Source organism: Phyllostomus hastatus, unplaced genomic scaffold (genome assembly GCF_019186645.2).
Source record: "Phyllostomus hastatus isolate PE091 unplaced genomic scaffold, TTU_PhHast_1.1 phas_scaffold_46, whole genome shotgun sequence".
Taxonomy (NCBI): Eukaryota; Metazoa; Chordata; class Mammalia; order Chiroptera; family Phyllostomidae; genus Phyllostomus; species Phyllostomus hastatus.
This window is the reverse complement of record NW_025334032.1, coordinates 34,645,968-34,660,733: the sequence shown is the minus strand read 5'-3', so window position 1 is coordinate 34,660,733 and position 14,766 is coordinate 34,645,968. Positions and strand designations below refer to the sequence as shown.

At 46.3% G+C, this 14,766-nt stretch overlaps 1 protein-coding gene across 5 annotated transcripts in view; it reads left to right on the top strand.

The window, feature by feature from the left end:
* Positions 1-14,766, top strand: part of MTUS1 (microtubule associated scaffold protein 1) — a 128,915-nt gene that overhangs the window by 27,726 nt on the left and 86,423 nt on the right. For 4 of the 5 annotated variants that reach the window (XM_045821866.1, XM_045821868.1, XM_045821869.1 and 1 more), the window contains exon 2: positions 9,811-11,991. The exons of the other annotated variant lie outside the window; for it this stretch is intronic. In XM_045821866.1, coding sequence (XP_045677822.1) covers positions 9,952-11,991 — 2,040 coding nt within the window. In that variant the 5' untranslated portion in view covers positions 9,811-9,951. The remainder of the gene's footprint in view (positions 1-9,810; positions 11,992-14,766) is intronic. 5 annotated transcript variants of the gene reach the window in all.

Below are 14,766 nucleotides of genomic sequence, written 5' to 3'. Positions count from 1 at the left end.
AATAAGCTCAATGGACTGTCTTTATGAGCGGGAAGTGAATTTTTCTGTTACATCAAGATAGTTCAAAGTGATCCAGATCTCTCCTTAGGCTCTGCTAGCCCACTGCTATAGTTGTAACTATGATATCTATGTCAAATCTAGGAAAGGGCCATGCAGCTCTCTTACAGCTCTTTTCCTCTGAGTCTAGCGAGGTACCTGCAGAATGGACCTGAGCTGAAAAGCGTCTTGGTTTCCAGAAAACCACAGTTGAAATGTAACTGTTAACCATGGATGTCTACGTACAAACCTGGACTCTTAATTAGTGAAGAGTGGTGCCCTGTAGGGCAGAGCGTTGATTGGGTCCCTGGTAAGCGTGGCAGAGGTGCCTGTTTGTCCCTCAGTCTCTATTTCCCCCCTCTTGATGGTTGTGGAATTTTTAGCTGGGTGCAGGTAGCCTGTACTGATCTCCGTTTCCCAGCGTGCCTTGTAGGCAGGTGTGGCCCTGTGATTAAGCTGTGGCCAGTAGTGTTAAGTGTGGTGTTGTATGGAGGTACTTTCCATACTTGTTGCCTCCCACCCTTCTTTACCCTCTTAAATTGCACACAGATAGTGCTATTTGGGGCATAGGTTGAGGGCCTGCACAGCCGAGGAATGAGAAGGGTGGAGCTGGGTTAAGCCTGGACAGCCTTTTGCATGAGACAGAACTAAATGTCCTTTTTTTTTTTGCCATTTATCTGCGGTTTTCTGTCTCCAGCGGCTAGCCCTTGACTCTCCCGTAGTCTAGTGTGCTTTGTGACTTTGGGCAGGGAGTGTCCTGGCAGGGGAGGCAGGGACTGCCTGGAACCGTGGTGCTTTCTCTGGGGTGGGCAGAGATTTGATTGGTTATAGTCTAGAGGGATTTAAATGTTGGGTTAGTGTTAATCCGTTGAGCTTTGTTTAAGGTCACTTCTCACCCTGAGAGTCAGTGACTTTGAAGTGCTGAGCTCTGTAGGTTTCATCATTTCTTAGACACATATTTTCACACTGTAATGTTTCTGATATTAGGACGTGTTTTGCAAGGCAGCCTCTTTGCTTTGATGCGTAATTAGAGCAGAATGTGGCATTTGACCTTGATGGCCCATAGATACGGTATGGGATGGTACTTGGGGTCCTACTGCCTGCTGCCACCCTCTAGGCAAAATTCCAGAGGAAAAAGTTTGGTAGCAAAGGAAAGGGGTCTTTACTCTAAAGCCTTGCAGTTTTGGAATAACAGTTTTCCCACATGCATTAGGCACTTAAGCCTATCAATAAGGCTAAACTCTAATTCTCTTAGTTATAGCTTAAATCACTTAAACCTATCAATTAAAGCTAAACTCTTAACACCTGAGTTCTTCTAGCATTTCCCTGCCACCACCCCCCCCTTTAATTTTAATTATCCTATATCTGTAGGATTAGTTCACAAACTAAAACAACCTAAGATACAAAAACTACACAATTTGAAAGAATAGCAGGCTTCTGCCTCTGAGCCCGTTCCCTCTAGAACAGCCAAAGGAGACTAATCCTGCCGCCCTCTGCCAGGCCAGTCTGACCCTAGGCTGCACCCGGAGTTCCTTCCCATCCAAAACACCGTCCGCTGGGAAATGCAGGCAGCTGCAGTCCAGTCATCCACGCATCCCCAGGGTCAGAGAGAGCCCGTGCTGCTCTGAGAGCGCTTCTTTTATTTCAGATCTTCTCACCCACAGTCCCACGTGCTCTGGGAGCACTCAGCTTCTCTGCCAGTCTCATCCTGGACTGTTTACTGCCTCCTCCTCCTCCTTCTCCTCCTCCTCCTTCTCCTCCTCCTCCTCCTCCTCCTCCTCCTCCTCCAAGGCCCTCCCTGCTTCTCCCCTGTGATCTGATTGGACCTCTCTGCATCAGCCATTCCCTAGAGAGTGAACAGCAGAGAAATGTTGAAGCCTGAATACTGGCTTCAGATGAGCAGGTTCCGGTAGCCAATCAGGACAAGTAGTACAGAGCAGCCCCTGAATAATTCACTCTTTTAGATTTGGAGAACAGCCACTCCCACTCGCAGCTTGCAGCTCGGGTTTGCCAGCTAGTTCACAGAGTCTGGGTGCAGTTTCACCCTGCTCTTCTCCTAAAGCTCCAGAGAGCTACACTGTCCCGGGTTTCAAAAGGCATTAAGGCGATTCATAATGAAAGGAGAAAACAGGACAGATGATAAAGGTTCAAATTAATCCTCTTACACAACTCTCTAATTCTCATCATGTGCTCAGAATTTAAGAAGACAAAAAAAAATGCTGAACAAAAGGACTACATCGAAGAGCATCCTGGCGTCTGTTCCCAGAGGCAGTCACAGTTCCTCTCTTCACTGTTTGTTTCATTTGCTTCCATATTTAAACAAACGACCCTGTAGATGTTGTCTCTGCGACCTAAGTGGTGTGCTGTGACAGTGTCTCCTTTGTCGCACAGGCAAGAATGCAGGCAAGCTTGCCATCTGGGCAAGACGAGAGCAAGGCACCGCGTTCTTTGAGTGTTTGGGTGAAGAGTGACTACTGTCTGCAACTTTGCCCATTGGAGACCGGAGAAGACATTTATTTATGTAGAGGCTCTGCCTACGGCAAAGGGTGTGTGTTTCTGACATTTAGGGCCCTGCATGTGATGCAGTCTGTGTTATGCATATATCTGGGGGAAGTAGCAGTGCTCTTGGGCGCAAGTTATGCTCCATTACAGGTTCAAGTGTCATCTCTTGGCTGTCTGGGAACCCAGCAGTTCTTTCTATAATGGAGGCTGTGTTCTGCGTTCCAAACAACCGTCTGTGACGGGACTCGAACGAGGCACAGATTTTCTGTGAAGGGAGCCGTACAGGAGTCAGTTCCCCTTTATTTGCTGTTTTGGTTTCTGTGGTTCATGACCTGCGCTTCACCGCAGCCTGAAAGCATCAAACAAAAAATTCCAGAAAGAAACAATTCATAACTTTTAACGTGTTACACCGCTCTGAGTAGTGCGATGAGTTTCCGAGCCACCCCACTCTGTCCCACTGGAGACCGAATCATCCCTTTGTCCATGTCTCCACGTGGTAGGCACCTTGGTCATCAGAGAAGGAGACACCGCGCTCACATAACTTTTATTACAGTGTGTTGTTATAATTGCTCTATTTTATTAGTCGTTGTTAACCTCTGACTGTGCCTGGTCTATAAATTAAACTTTATCCCAGGTGTGCGTGCCGAGGAACATGCACAATGTGTACAGGGCTGGGTACTAGTGGTTTCAGGCACCTGCTGGGGGTCTTGGGACACATCCCCCCCATGGATGCGGGGAAGATGGCAGCTCCTGCCAGGCCTTATTAGAGGTGTTAGTTCAGCACCCAGTGCGCGAAGAAGACAGAAGATCACAGAGCTGTCGTCCCCCAACCTCCACACCGTGAAAACAAGCCAGTCCCCTAATCCTGAAGCAGTCACGCAGGGGAAACCACAGTCTCAGAACCTAGCTCCTGGAACAGTGTGCAGTGTGTGCGAAGACTGTCCTGCTGCCCAGGTGGGCCCCTGCCCGGGACACACCTTCCTCTCTCTCAGGAGCAGGCCTTTCCAGGGGCGTGACCTCCAGCCAGTGCTTCGGCCTCTCCTCTGCAATTAAAGTCTAAGAAACCTGCCTCCTGGAGAAGATTTACCCCTAAGATTTAATTATCCAATCAAATACTAATTGGCAACACTAGAAAGAGAGTGTGAGGGTGGGGAGGGCTGTTGGGACTCTGGAGACCGGAACCACCACCAGGGCTCCAGCTTACCCCGCCCACCATTTCCTCCTGGTCTTCTAACGCATGCAGGATGGGGCTGGCACTATCTCCTCTAGAACTGCCTACCAGACCTGTTCTTAACAAGTTAAAGCTAGACGTGCTCTCGTTTTCTACAGGGCGCCCAGAAGCCTTCTGCTCGGCCATTTAAAAAGCAATAAATGTTATGTCGATCACCAGTGTGTAAAAGGACCTGAACAGACACTCCTCCCTGAGGCTGTAACCGAGCCTTGCGGGCACCTGCCTGCCCCCTCTCTGCTGCCTTGCTGGTGCCCGGGTGCAGCTGCTGGCGCGGGCATCGTTCAAGGTCTAGCTGTTTGGCCCACACAAGGAGGCTGCCTGCTGAAAGCCTGGGTATCGCCAAGGCCCGAATGGCTTTGCTTTAGGTGTGCAGCTCAGGTCTTGTTTCCTTGAAGGTACCTGTGTGGGCCTCCTCCTGTGGACATGGCCGCTTCACCCGTGGACAGAGCTGCCGTGAGCTGGAGTTCCCACTCAGATGAAAAGAAGGAGTGGTTTTAGGCTTGAAGCCCCTTGCCCCGTCTGTGTTATTTAACACGAACATCCCAACCGAGACAGTGAGCTGGACTGCAGCATGCAGGCTGCAAACCACCCATGTGGCCAGTGAATCAAAGCGCCATCCACCTCGCTCGGGACAGAAGCCCCCGTTACCCCACATGTCGTTCCTTACCCCCTACCGCCAACATCACTCCTTGTTTATATCTCAGGGTTTGTTGCCTGGGTAACATTTACAGGTTGGAGAGGGCTCAATATAGAATATCCCCTTTTCAAGACAGCTCTTCAGAGCTGGTTGGTGAAATACAGACAGTCTCCGGAAGCAGTGGGTGGATGGCCATTGCCCAGAGACCCACGTGCTTCCTCAGGTTGTGGCAGCCACTGTAGCCTTTTCTGGGGGACTCCTTGGAGCTCCCCACAACCCAGGAGCTGCAGGGGAAATGCCTGGCCCCCCAGGGACCTGGTCTCCGGGACCCTGCTCCAAGCTGTGACCAGCACATGGTTAGGATCGCTCCTTCACTCTTTTGAATATGATTCCCGCCTTCTTCCTCTCTCTGGTTAGGAACCATTGGAGAAATAAGAAAAAGAGTAAGGTAGACAGATTGTCATGGAATTATAGATGAATTATAATTGCAGATTGTATAATTATACGACTTCACCCGTAATTACAGATAAAAGCTAGTTTGCAGGGCAGGTGTGTGTGAGACACTTCCTGACCCACGCAGTCACTTCAGTGCAGCGGCAGGGCGGGCCTCACCCACGCCACCTTCCCTCCCCCCCTTCCACTGTGGGGACAGGGCCTGCTCCTGGGGACAGACAGCTTAGCACTTGTGCTGTCTATGAGCAGGGCTGGCACTGAGGTAGAAGAGTGAGGGGATTTCAGTGGTGCCCTCAAACCCTTCGTGATCAAGATAAATAATATTTAGTAAATATTTTTTAAAAAATCAGCATTAATGCCAGGATTCCATGATGAACAAAAAGAACCCAAAATTTAAAAATAAAGACATGGTCTGTGTCAATTGACTTTTTCCCTTGTTTCGGGCTCCAGTATGGCTCAGTGGGGCGCTGTTACTGATCCTCTCTTAAATTTGGTGCCTCAGGCAAACAACGTCTGATTTCACTTGCATGTGGACTCAAATGAACAAAGTAAACTAACAAAATAGAAACACACTCCTAGACGCAGAGAACAGACTGACAGTTATCAGAGGGGAGGCTGGTTGGGGGGGCTGGGTCAAAAAGTTGAAGGGATTAAACAAAGAACAAAACAAAAAACCTCCTAGATGCCTTGGCTGGGGTGGTTCAGTGGTTGAGTGCCAGCCTGTGAACCAAAGGGTCACTGGTTCGATTCCCAGTCAGGGCACATGCCTAGGTTATGGGGCCAGGTCCCCAGTAGAGGGTGCGTGAGAGTCAACCACACATTGATGTTTCTCTTCTTTCCTTTCTCCCTTCCTCTAAACAATAAATAAAGTCTTTTTAAAACAAACGAAAAAATCCTCATAGACACAGACAACAGTATGATGACTACCAGAGGGGAGGAAGGGTGGGGGAGGTGGAAGAGGGTAAAGGGGGGATCAATGGTGATGGAAGGAGACTTGACTTGGGGTGGTGAGCACACAATACAGTGTACAGATGGTATATTACAGAATTGTACCCTTGGAACCTGTATAATTCCATTAATCATTGTCACCGCAATAATTTAAATAAAAAAATAATTTCAGTACTCTACCCCCCACTTAAAAATTTAGAGACTGAAGCCAGCGCCGCCCTCACTTCACCCTAGTCCTTGGCCAGGTAGTTCTTCCCAAATTTCCAGCATTCTTTACGCCACTTCGTTTCTCCTGGGCGATGTGAGCAAAGGGACAGGAAAAGGGCAAGACTGTTGTACTGACACCTTCCTCCGCACAGAAGGAATAAACTCAAATAGGACTTAGATGGAACAGTCTCTCCAACTAAAAAGCTCCAGTTACTTTCTGTAGAGGGAGTATTTGCTGTCAGAGAGGAAAGTTCAAAAGCAAAAGTCAAGGGTTCAAAGTTAAGGGAAGTCTGCTCCTGGTTAGAGGGACACATTGCACAGCGGGGTGTGAAGGTGCCCGGCTCAGACTGGCCACTCAGTGTCTTGATCTGGTTGGCGAGGCGCCCACGCTGTCTGCTGCATCCCGGCTGCTCCTGGACCAGGAGCATCATCAGCATCACCGGGGAGATGCACAGGAATGCAGACTCTCAGGCCCCACCCCAGACCCACTGAGTCAACGTGCGTTTTTTTTCACAACTTGATTTCTGTTTCCTTTTGGAATCCACTAAACCAGCTCCTGCTTTCCTCCTGTTTCAAGGGCTTCACTTGGGTACTAGTCTTAAGAGTAGGAGAGGGATGAATTGACCATGAGACCAAGTGTCTAACTTTTCATGTTTCTGGCACAATTCGGAGGACAGGCTGGTCAACTCTTTTCTGTCCCTGGCTTTGTCTTCATAGTGATGGCCCCGTGAAGCTCTCGTGTTCTTTAGCGAATGGTGACATCGTCATCCTGGAACAGACACGCCTAACTTCAGAACCTTTTTGGTATCCAAATCTCTGCACCACAGCCCTTTGCTCTTATCTGCAAAGGAGAAAGAACTTCAGTAGACTTATTTTATATCAAAACTTGCCTGAAGTATTTCTTCTGAATCCATTTTTGTGGTATTTTCTGGAGAAAATGTTGGAATTTGTTTGTATTTGTGAATGTGAAAAAATAATCATGGACCCAACCAAGCGTGCTAAGCAGTCATGTGAAAGTTGAATGGGTGGGAATTTCTCTGGTTTTCTGTTACTCTTAGGAAACTACCGATTTGCAGATCTAGAACATTTAGATTTTAGTGGAATTTCACAACCATTACACGTGTTTTATGTTACAGTGACATGGAAGAATGCTGGGGAAACAATGCTGAACACAATTCATAAGCTTTAAAAGAGACACTCAGGACATATACCTATTATATACCTATATGAACACATATATTGTAAAGAGTCCCGCCTTTTGTTTCATTTAACAACTTGGCAAACTGTATCAAGAGCCTTAAAAGATCACATTCTTTGACTCCTTTGTCTCACTAATGCTTTTGTTCCCAGGAAGTTTTTCCAAAGGAAATAATCAAAGGTAGTCAAAGGTTGCAAAGATGTTTAGCGCAGTGTTATTTATAAAGGAGAAAACCAGAAACGATTTAAACATGGTTTATCCTATTACACATTTATGCTAGTTAAAAATTACTTGCAGTGCTTTGACGTATGAACCATTTGCTTTGCTTAGTTTTTATCAGGGTAGGGCTGTGTGTGTGTTTGTATGTAATCATCTTTTATGTACTTTGGAAGAGGGAACGCAGGTAGTAAAAGCTCTGTCAATTGAATCTAATAAATCTGTTTATACAAATAACTCCATGATTTTTATTAAATGTTTCTGTTGGTGTCACTCATATTTGCTTATCCCGGAATCTCGTAAATGAGGATTGGCCTTCACGGGAGCAGAAAGGTGTAGCATATTTAGTGCTTTTTGAAATTATACCCTGCACATATGTCTAAGAAAATGAGTAAATGTACTTTCTCAATGCAAACATTTAGCTTGACCATATTTCATACCCAAGGACTAAACATATTAATTCTATGAAAGCTTTTATTAAGGTGCTAGCCAAAAAATATTATTTCAGCAATTTCTGTATTGACTAAAGAGCTGCCATGGAGAAAAATGACTAGTTTACATTTTCCATCAATACAGCAACCATACAGCGTTTATTTTAGGGTTTGGAATGTGTTTTTGAGTGGGTGTGCACGCATGTGCGTGCATGCACATGCACGAGTGCCGTGAAGATAAACATCGCAGCCTCTCCTTTCCCTCCGGTGAAGGCCGGTCTCAGGGTGCGTGGCGAGGAGCACACGGCGCCCCGAGTGCAGAGGCGTGGTTTCCTCCATGGTTCCTGCCCTCCTGGTGTGCTCAGGGCGTCCTCTCGGTGCTTCCTTCGTTTCTTTGCTCCTGGTGGTATCCAGGTCCCTGAAGTCTGAATGCAGAGAAAAGATCGCAAGATGGAAAAATAAGTCTACTCGTAATTCACAAACCTTACAGGTTACAGAATGTCTTTTCCCCCCTCACGGATCTTGTATTTCTTCAGAACAGAACTACGACGTCTGACTGACACGAAATGTCAGAATTAGAAAGTCAGTTCCAGTGAGCCTACACCTGTGTCCTGGCGTGAACACCTGGGCCTTTCTTAGGCATCACAGTACGATTAAAAGCATAATGAAAAATCAGTGTGCAGAAGTCCTTGGATTTGAAAACTTTCATGGATTGTTTTTAATCACTTTTTAAGCTGTAATTCAGTAGTTGTCAGTATATTCACACCATTGTCTAAGCTTCACCGTAACCTTTAGAACATTTTTGTTACCCTCACGTGAAGCACCATCCCAGTCCGCAGTCACTCCTCCCTCCCACGCCCTCTGCCCCTGACCCAGGAATCGACTTTCCATCTCTGCAGACTTGTCTGTTCTGGACACTTCCTGTGAATACTCTCACGTCATATGTAGTCTTTTGCACCGGGCTTCTTTCATTAAGTACGATGTTTTAAGTTGTCATGTTCTATCCATGTTGTATGTATCAATACTCCATCCCTTTCTGTGGCGGAAGAATATATCAGTTGTATGGTATAAATACAATGTTTAGCTATCTATTTACCACTTAATGGAAATTGGGTTGTTTTTACTTTTGGGCTCTTATGAATAATGCTCCTATTAAGAATCATGTACAATTCTGGACAAGTTTTTGTGTGGAAATTTGCTTTCATTTCCCTTTAGTGGGTATTTAAGAGGAGAGTTGGTGTGTCATGCCGTAACTCTGTTTAACATTTTTAGGAGCTTCCAGTAGAGTGCCACTTTCACTATTAAGAATCAATAACTTTTTTTTTCAACTTTGAAAGGGAATATGTTTGAGCTATTGACTGAGAACAGGGAGAAGAGAAGTGGTAATGCCCTAAATCTTTATTGATCTTCAGCTCATTTGCTGTGCCTTCCAGTTCTGTCTGGTAATCAGTCACCCTCCAGGGAAACAATCAGGACCCTTCTGAAAAACAAAAAGGACATTATTACTAATGATGTTGGGACAACAGGCATAAATCGAGACTGCCCTAGACAAACTAGGACCAATGGTCACTCTTTCAATCAACAAGAAGGAAGCGCTATTTTCAGATATATCTTTCTTCTGTCTTATGACAAGAATCACTGAAAGCAGGGAGGAGGAATCTGCGATGTGGCGCCAGTCACGGGCAGTTGTGGTGGTCCCTGTCTTCATTCCGCCCCGTTCCCTCACATGAAAGAGCATCTTTGAACAGGGGGGATACTTCTGGAGCTCCAGGGGCCCGATCAGTTAGTGCGCCGTCCTTATACGAAGGGGTGATGCTTTAGCTAACGTCTGAATTACCCGTGTCCGTAGTCATAGGTTCTAAATGTAAAAATAAAGTGATTGAAGTGAATCAAGTGGTGACTTGTTAATTTTTCCAACATTTCTTTGAGTTAAACATTTTCTTTCTTCCAGGGAACAGCTTCAAAACATCTTGCACTACGAAACTTTCAACTGTGCTGAAAAACTTAGAAGATGAGCAGTTTTTCCCTCTTTCTCATTTGAAAGGATTTAGAGAAGAAATAAAACTGCAGACGGTTAAAGTTCATATTCAGGATGAATGATTATCATTCTGAAGACAAGACAGAAGATGAACTGCACACCCTATTTATCAGCGATAAAAATGGAAACACTTATGCATACAACCAAAAATCACCCCCTACACAAAACTGTTCATCCAACAGTTGGAATTCTGCCAACCCAGATGACATGGTGGTTGATTATACAACCGACTCTGCCGTGGACATTGGTGAGAATATTTCCTTAAACCCTTCGAGTGTTGAAGTACTCGATCACCACCCAAAGTCTTCAAATGATATCATTAGTGAGGAGGTATTATATGTGCATAAGGATTCCCCATGCCAGTCTTCCACCCTTGTTGTAAACTCAGAGGAGCCCAAGTACCTGCATAGTAATTGTCATTCCCCAGAATCAGCTCAGGACCAGAGTGCTGAGACCTCTTGGCCTGTTGCGTGGCAACCTAATGATGTGGATTTGGCCTGTACAGACTACCCAGCTGCCTTGCAGCTGAACCAGACATTTGACAGGAAAGTGGATCACGCGAACTGCACCTTTATTAAACACCATGCCATCGGAAAGAGTCAGTCTTCACATGCCTCTGGAAGCCTGCAGCCACCTGGCCTGAGAAGTGGAAATACGTCTTTATCCTGCTCCGTCCATACATCTTTCCATTCTGATAAGGCACGTGTGACAGAAATGAGTCATGATAGAGACATCTTTAAACACCCTTCAACCACAGCTCCAGAGGCCCAAGATACCACGTACATGGCATTTTCTGAGGTGGTGATGCAAACGGATGCTTTTGTTCCGGATATTGGAAACGCGTATCAGTACTCTTCAGCAAGTGTCACCAGTGAGTACACAGATGGGCCACAGCAAAGACTAGTGGGAGAGAAAGAGATACACACTCTCACGCCAGTTTTCGATGGTATGGATGTCCCCAGGGGGGCTGTATCGGAGGAGTTCTTTTGTTTACCTAAAGAGGAACCAAACAGTGAGGCACGTTCAGAGAGCTCCTATGGGCAGAAGGAAATGGGCCAAAATCTAAGAGAGACAGTGTCTGATTGTCGTATAGATGATGAGTGCCCTTTCCTGGTGCCAGCTTTCGATAAAAGTGAAGCCCAAGTGCAGACCCCAGAACATAAAGTCACTGGGGCTGGGAACACATACATCGCCTCCGAGGAAAAGGATTTGGGAATCCAAAATCACACCATAGAATTGGTACCAAGCAGACCCTCAGGACAGAAGCCGGCTTCGTCATTTGACCTGAGTTGGGATGAAAGCGATATGTTCATTAGTACAAGTGAGACAATTTGCATGTCCACACCAGTCCCCAAGCCTGTGAATGCGACCTTCTTTGTGTCACCTGTTGAAGCGACAGAGAATAGTAGTAAAGTGGAGAAGAAGAATCGAGAGCTTACTAAACCTAGTCTAGGAAAACCACCAACCAAAGCAAATACCTCGGTAGGCAGCAAAGTTAGAAAAAACAGAATCATAAGTTACCCGAAACCAAACTTCAAGGATGTCAAAGCAAAAGTTATGTCTAGACCAGCGTTACAGTGCAACGACCCTACGTTGTCAAAGGTCACACCCAGACCTCTGTTAACTAGTGCCTCATCACCCTCGTCAGTTTCCTCCTCAAGACCGTTGACAGTTCTGGGCAAGAAACTAAGATCTGACTTGAACGCAGACACAAAAGCAGAAATCCCAATTACCAAGACACAGAAGCAGCAATTTAATAAACTCATTACTAGCCAGGCCGAGCATGTTGCAACACATTCTAAAAGCGCTTCCCACAAGGTTTCCAGCACAACATCTGCCGTGAAGTCAAATCAGGAAGATGTTGACAAAGCAAGTTCTTCTCATTCAGCCTGTGAGCCTGGGTCTGTGGCTTCAGCTTTTCAGAAGTGCAAAGACCTATTCCCTGTTAAAATGGAAAGCACAGACTGTTTGGAGAGGACCTATGTTTCCAGCATCCAAAGGCTTAGCCCCGAAATGAAGGGTGAAAAAGAAACCGAGACACCTCAGGAACAACAAGAACTGAAAAAGGAATTTGCATGTGGGTCCCTGTTTTTGGTAAGTGAAATTCTTGCCAGGAATGGTGGAGGGAATCGAGAGATGTATTAGCAACTGGTTACCCACTACTTGTGAATAATATTGCAGAACTAGCTGTGCGTATTTACTCTCAGGTGTTGATATATTAGTTATAATTCTTTATCTGGTCACTACACTTTAGAGTGTTCATTGGAAACCTGCATGCTGGGGAAAAAATTCCTGAAGTTCAGTATTTTGTATTGAGTATTAATGGACCTTTTGATAGAATAGTAAGAAGTTAAGGGAATAGATTACTTTAATATTTGAGTATAATTAGTTATTTGAAGTCACAGTAAACACCTGATTGTTTTATATTCATGAAAAAAGTTGTTTTTTAATGAACTTTAAAATGGGTTGAACCACATTCTAGAACCGGCTGGGGAGTGCGGGCAGATAGCATTGGCATAAAAGGCACACCTGGTCTCCTGTTAGGAAGTGGCTCTGGGCAGAGGTGTCCTCTCCTTTGCACCGGGGGACCCTGGATCCCGCCTCTGATCAGCTAACGTGACTTGGGGCCGTCATCTTTCGAGACCCCAACGTGATGTCAGAGGTCTCTTGCAGCCTGGTCGTGTCGATTTCTGATGCCTTAAGTAAACAAAGCCCGTTTGATTCTTACACAGTGGAAAAGCAATGTGTTTGCTACAGCAACTGTTGGATATTTGTGGGGAACTTTATAGTTCCATTTAAACAAAGAAGAATTCACGCATAGCTCCAGGATCCTGGAGTCAGACGTGGGTTCCCATTGTAGCGCCATCATTTACTGGCGAATGACGTCAGGCCAGTGAGTCTCTGGGAGGCCCAACTTTTCTTCCTGTAAAGGTAGGATACAAATGACAGCTTACACTGTTGGCATTTGCTCCTGGGGCAAGAGGTCAGCTCTCATCTCCCATGTGCAACATGGGAACACTCGTGGGGAGCCCCCTGCGTGCTGTGTGACGGTGACTGTTGGGGCCGCTGGCCACCCCAGTGCTTAGTGCGGCAGGTGATATCAGAAGGTGGGCCAGAGGGTGTGTTGGTAGTAAGCTGGGACTTTGTGTAGGCTGTGCTGCTGCAGGGGGCACAATGGGGAGGGGGCCATGGGGGGAGCATTGTCAAGGAAGGCTTCTCAGAGAGGTGCTGTGTTAGTCACTAGCTGGAATTTAAAGGGCACCGGAAGGATATTCTGGGTGGAGGGATAATGAATACAAAGGTGAAGACACAAGATATCCTCATTTAGGGGACTCCAGGCAGTGCGTATGATGGGAACCACAAGTGCAGAACCATAAGCAATAAGCAGAAGAAGATGGCAGGGGCCGACTTGTCTCAAAGGGCTTGCTGTGACTTGTTAAGAAGACTTGACTTTATCTGGAAGACAGAGGGAAGCCGTTGAACCTAATTTGGACTTCAGAGAGATTGCCTTAGCCGTGGAGTGGAGGATGAATTGCAGGCCGGTGAGACCAGAAAGACCCCGAGGGTATGGTTTCGGGAACCCTGCCAAGAAATGATGCAGGCTGCCTCCCTGTGGGCAGAGAAGGGAGGGAGTGCCATCAGGAAGGGGCTAAGAAGTAAGAAAGGTGCTCCTAGAAATGGCTTTTGCTGTTTAAGTTGGGTATCCAAGAATGTTGTAGTGAATGTGGGAAGAGGTAAGTTTTGAGATGCATGGGTAAAATTAGTTTACTTTTAGAAACTGCTTCATGTACTTCTTTTATAAAATGGGATACAATGAAAGTGTCAGCCTCATAGGGATGTGAGGATTAAATGAGTTGGGCATGCATTTTGAACTTACAATATATGTTGATCAGTAAACCACAACAATATGATTATTGTCAACGTCGCTTGGTAGAGGGGCCTGAAGGATGCCCGGTGGGCTGATGTGGGCAGGAGCTGGATCTGCGGGGGAGCTCCGGAGAGAGTGCTGGCTTGGACATGCAGACTGTGGACGTGACGGTGTGTAGGTGGTGGCTGAAACAGTGGACACAGTCATCTAGGGAGAGGATATGGTAAGAAAAGAGGGCCAAGTTTAGCACCCTTGTGATGGCCAGCATGGAAAGGTGTAGCAGAACTGGGTGCAGAGAGGGAATACGCAGACAGGTAGAAGGAAGACCAGGAGGAGCCGTGTTGGAGAAACCCAAGAAAGTTGGACTCACTGTCACCAGATGCCACAGAGAAGGCCTGCAGGGCGTGGCACCGGCCCTCTCGGGAACAGTTTCACTGATGGGGACAGAAAGCAGATGACGATTTTAAGAGTAAACTTGAACGAGCTTGAATTTCTTCATAGTAAGAATGAAAATTAAATATTCACTTGGCATTTATTTCTCACCATTCTTGAGGCTAGGATGTCCAAGATCAAGGCAGCAGTAGATTTGGTGTCGGGTAAGAGCCCACTTCCTCAGAGACAGCTGTCCTCTCCCTGTAACTTCACGTGGCAGCGATGGCAAGAATGTGCTCTGGGGTCCTTTTCATAAGGGCACTAATCCCATTCCTGAGGGCCCCGCCCTTGTGACCTAATCAACTTGCAAAGGCCCCCACCTCCAAATATGATCCCATTGGAGATTAGGTTTTCAATTTATACATTTTGTGGTGGGGGAGGGACAAACATTATATAGCAGTATGTGTGTGTGTAGATAGGCATGTGCATATGGGTGTATACATATATATATACACACACACATAAATGCAGATGTGTCTGCAGGTGTGGACAGATAGGTAATAGAGACTGCTTTCAGAGACTGGCTGTGCCACCTGACTGGCCGCTGACCAGTCCGAAGTGCAGAGAGT